Raw genomic sequence first — 3,680 nt, forward strand, 5'->3', positions numbered from 1 at the left:
AACCTGCAAGATCTGAATGGTGCGCTCGGATTGTCCGTCCGTATGAGGGTGAAATATTGTTCTCAACTGAACCTATGTTCCCAACTTATACTGCACTGCTCTCCAGAAATGCGATGTGAACTGCGCGCCTTGATCAGAGATAAGTGACACCAGCACACCGTGAAGACGAACAATCTCACGGATATAGATCTGAGCTAGCTGCTCTGAAGAATAGGTAGTCACCACCGGAATGAAATGTGCCTACTTGGTTAGCCTATCCACAAAAACCCATACAACGTCAAATTTCATCAACGTCCGTGCGAGCCCAACAACAAAATCCATGGTAATACACTCCCACTTCCACTCGAGAATCTCAAGTCTCTGAAGCAAACTGACCAGCCTCGATGCTCGTACTTCACCTGCTGATAGTTCAAGCACCAAGCCAAATAATCCACCATATCTTTCTTCATTCTTCTCTACCAATAGTGTTGCGTCAAATCCTAATACATCCTAGCGGCACCTGGCTGGATGGAATATCGTGAACTGTGATAACGACAAGGTCGGGAATCCAAACTAGAGTAAGAATTTGAAAAGTAAATACGGAAGCAATAACAATAAGGAATTGAACAACTAGCACTTAAGGGCAGAAAATAAAGGATATGGGAAAATTCAAGGAAAGAATTCCAAGAACTTCCAAGAACGCAAGTTCTATAGCCTTGACAAGATCAAAGCAACAACGTCTTGATTTATTGAAGAAATCAAACGCCTTTACTTAAAAGCAAATCAAAACAATAGATTCGGATCTTGACCGCTTTACGAGTAACTTGAGACAATAATTAATAACTAGTATTAATCGCCTTCTAAGAATACCACAAAGAAATCAAAGATATCATAATAGAGAAGTAATCTTACTACCTTGAACTATGAACTCGTAAAGGTTGAAAGATAAATCTCAAAGCACAAGTAACAAAAGTTCAAAAGAACTCTCAAAGTATGATATACTTAATCAATAATGAAGTGTCTCAATGAATAAGAAGAACTCCTTATTTATAGGAGTACTAAGGCACAAAAAGTCCTTAAAATTAGGTAGGGTGGTTGCTAAGGCATAAAAAGTCATTACAATTAGGTAGGGTGATTGCTAAGGAGTAAGAAAAGTCATTACAATTAGGTGGGGGGCGGCCAAATCCCTTTGGGGCAGATTTGGACCTTAAAACTACTAGTTTGGGCCATTGATTTGGACTCCAATTGGGCTCCCTTTGAAACACCCCCTTTGGACCTCTTTTAAGCTCATTTTGAGCCCCTTTGGTGGACTTCAAGGGCTGATTTGGTGGCCCAATCTTCCTCCTCTTAGACTTCAATTTGGATCACCAAATAATTATAAAACTTGGATAATTCATCTACTTTGGGCTTGAGCTCTTCCTCTACAATTAAAAGCTTCTTTATTTGCCATTGAAGTCCAGCAACCTTAGAGTGCAACTCTTTAGCTTGAGATCTTGTAAATGGCCTTAGAGCTTCCAAAACTCTATCCTTGTCCTTGATGCTATCAAATTGTGGGCCTCCTCAAGAATTAACTAAAGCAACCCATCAACATTGTGCACACATATCCGGCCATGCATCCTCAACACCCCATCATCTCTAATGGAAACCCCCTTTGCATCGCTATGTTGTATCGTATCATTAAGGACAAGCAAGTGGAGGTCGTCATACTGACGCGCTCTGGTACGCTCATGCAAAGAAGATCGAGAAACCATACAAGCAAGAACTCGGCTAGGCTCCGAAACATTTAATCTCACAAACTTATTGGCCAAAGCCTGAACATCCATGGCTAGTGGCCTCCCTGCTGCCGGTAAATATGGCAAATTGCCCATACTCTCCGCCTTCCTACTCAATGCCTCGGCCACCAAATTGGCCTTCCCCGGGTGACATAGTATGGTGATATCATAGTCTTTCAACAACTCTAACCATCTCCGCTTCTGCAAATTAAGTTCATTCTACTTGAACAGATGCTTGAGACTCCGATGGTCGGAATAGACCTCACATGGAACGCCGTACAAATAATCCCTCCAAATCATCATTGCTTGAACAATGGCCGCCAACACTAAGTTATGCACAGGGTAATTCTTCTCATGAACCTTCAACTGTCGAGACGCGCAAGTAATCACCCTACCATCCTTCATCAACACAGTGCCATTCCAATACACGACGCAACATAATACACGTTGTAAGACCTCGAACCTGTAGGCAACACCAACACTGGGGCTTTAATCAATGTAGTCTTGAGCTTTTGAAAGCTCTCTACAAACTCCTCGGACCATATTAAAGGGCCACCCTTTTGGGTCAATCTAGTTAAATGTGTAGCAATGGACGAGAAACCCTCTAGAAAACGGTAGTAATATCTGGCCAAGCCAAGGAAACTCAGGCTCTCAGTAGCTAAAGTCGGTCTGGGCCAACTCTGAACCGCTGCAATCTTCTTTGGACCTACCTTGATCCCCTCACTAGACACCACGTGACCTAAACCAAAACTCATATTTGGAGAATTTTTCTATAACTTCTTCTCCCTCAAGGTTTGGAGCACGATCTTCAAGTGTTGCTCATGATCTTCCTGGTTGCGAGAATACACCAAGATGTTGTCAATGAACTTGATGATGAAAGAATCAAGATACGTCTTTGTACACTATCCACCAAGTGTATAAAGGCTGCCGGGGCATTGGTCAGCCCAAATGACACCACTAGAAACTCGTAGTGACCATACTGAGTCCTGAAGGCAGTCTTCGGGATACTGAATCCTGAATCTTCAACTGATGATACCCTGACCTTAAATCATCTTCCAGAACACTCTAACACCCTGAAGCTGATCAAACAATTCATCAATGTGAGGTAGTGGGTACTTGTTCTTCACTGTAACCTAGTTCAACTTCCTATAATCAATACACATCCTTATAGAGCCATCTTTTTTCTTTATAAACAAAATAGGAGCACCCCATGACGAGGCACTCGATTAGATGAAACCCTTATCAAGCAATTCTTGAAGCTGAGTGCCTGGAACCAGGTCAATACCAAAATCGATATCTCTCGAGCGGCATGCCATGTAGGTCTATTAGGAACACATATAGGATATCTCCCAGTACTAGAACTGACTTAACGGTAGGAGTATCAGCACTGACATCACTCACAAAGGCTAGATATGCTGCATACCTCTTCTCAACCATTCATTGTGCCTTAAGAAAGGACACCACCATACAAGGAATATAATCCAATGCACCATTCCACTCCAACCGCGGCAACCCTGGCATTGCCAGTGTCACAGTGTAGGCGTGACAGTCCAAAATAGCATGATAGGGCGACAACGAGTCCATGCCCAAGATCTTGTCAAAGTCTACCATAATATGTAGCAATAGATCAACTCTAGTCTCATAACCACCAATAGTGACTAAACATAATAGGTAAACATGGTCTACAACAATAGAATCTCCCACAGGTGTGGATACATATACAGGAGCACTCAAAGAATCATGAGATATATTCAAATACAGAGCAAAGTAAGATGACACATATGAATAAGTTGAACCTGGATCAACTAAAACCAATGCATCATTATGATAGACCGGAACCATACCTATGATGACAACATCTGACGTAATCGCTTCCGTCCTAAAAGGAAAAGCATAGAAATGAGCCTGGACTCCCCCTCTAGAAAATAT

At 42.1% G+C, this 3,680-nt stretch overlaps 1 protein-coding gene across 1 annotated transcript; it reads right to left on the bottom strand.

The window, feature by feature from the left end:
* Positions 1-1,550: 1,550 nt before the first annotated feature.
* LOC138910101 (uncharacterized) lies at positions 1,551-3,188 on the bottom strand. The gene is made up of 2 exons (XM_070201327.1): positions 3,108-3,188; positions 1,551-1,952 (listed from the first exon to the last, which is right to left on the bottom strand). Exons 1-2 carry the CDS (start codon positions 3,186-3,188, stop codon positions 1,551-1,553), a joined length of 483 nt encoding a protein of 160 aa, XP_070057428.1.
* Positions 3,189-3,680: the final 492 nt, after the last annotated feature.

This window comes from Nicotiana tomentosiformis, chromosome 1 (genome assembly GCF_000390325.3).
Source record: "Nicotiana tomentosiformis chromosome 1, ASM39032v3, whole genome shotgun sequence".
NCBI lineage: Eukaryota > Viridiplantae > Streptophyta > Magnoliopsida > Solanales > Solanaceae > Nicotiana > Nicotiana tomentosiformis.

What these genes read in the sequence shown, in the direction of transcription:
- LOC138910101 (XM_070201327.1), bottom strand. Translation starts at nt 3,188, where the DNA reads ATGGTTGAGAAGAGGTATGCAGCATATCTAGCCTTTGTGAGTGATGTC. An exon ending in CTACCGTTAAGTCAGTTCTA is followed by an intron (nt 1,953 to 3,107) that starts GTACTGGGAGAT and finishes CTTAATTTGCAG; the next exon opens with AAGCGGAGATGGTTAGAGTT.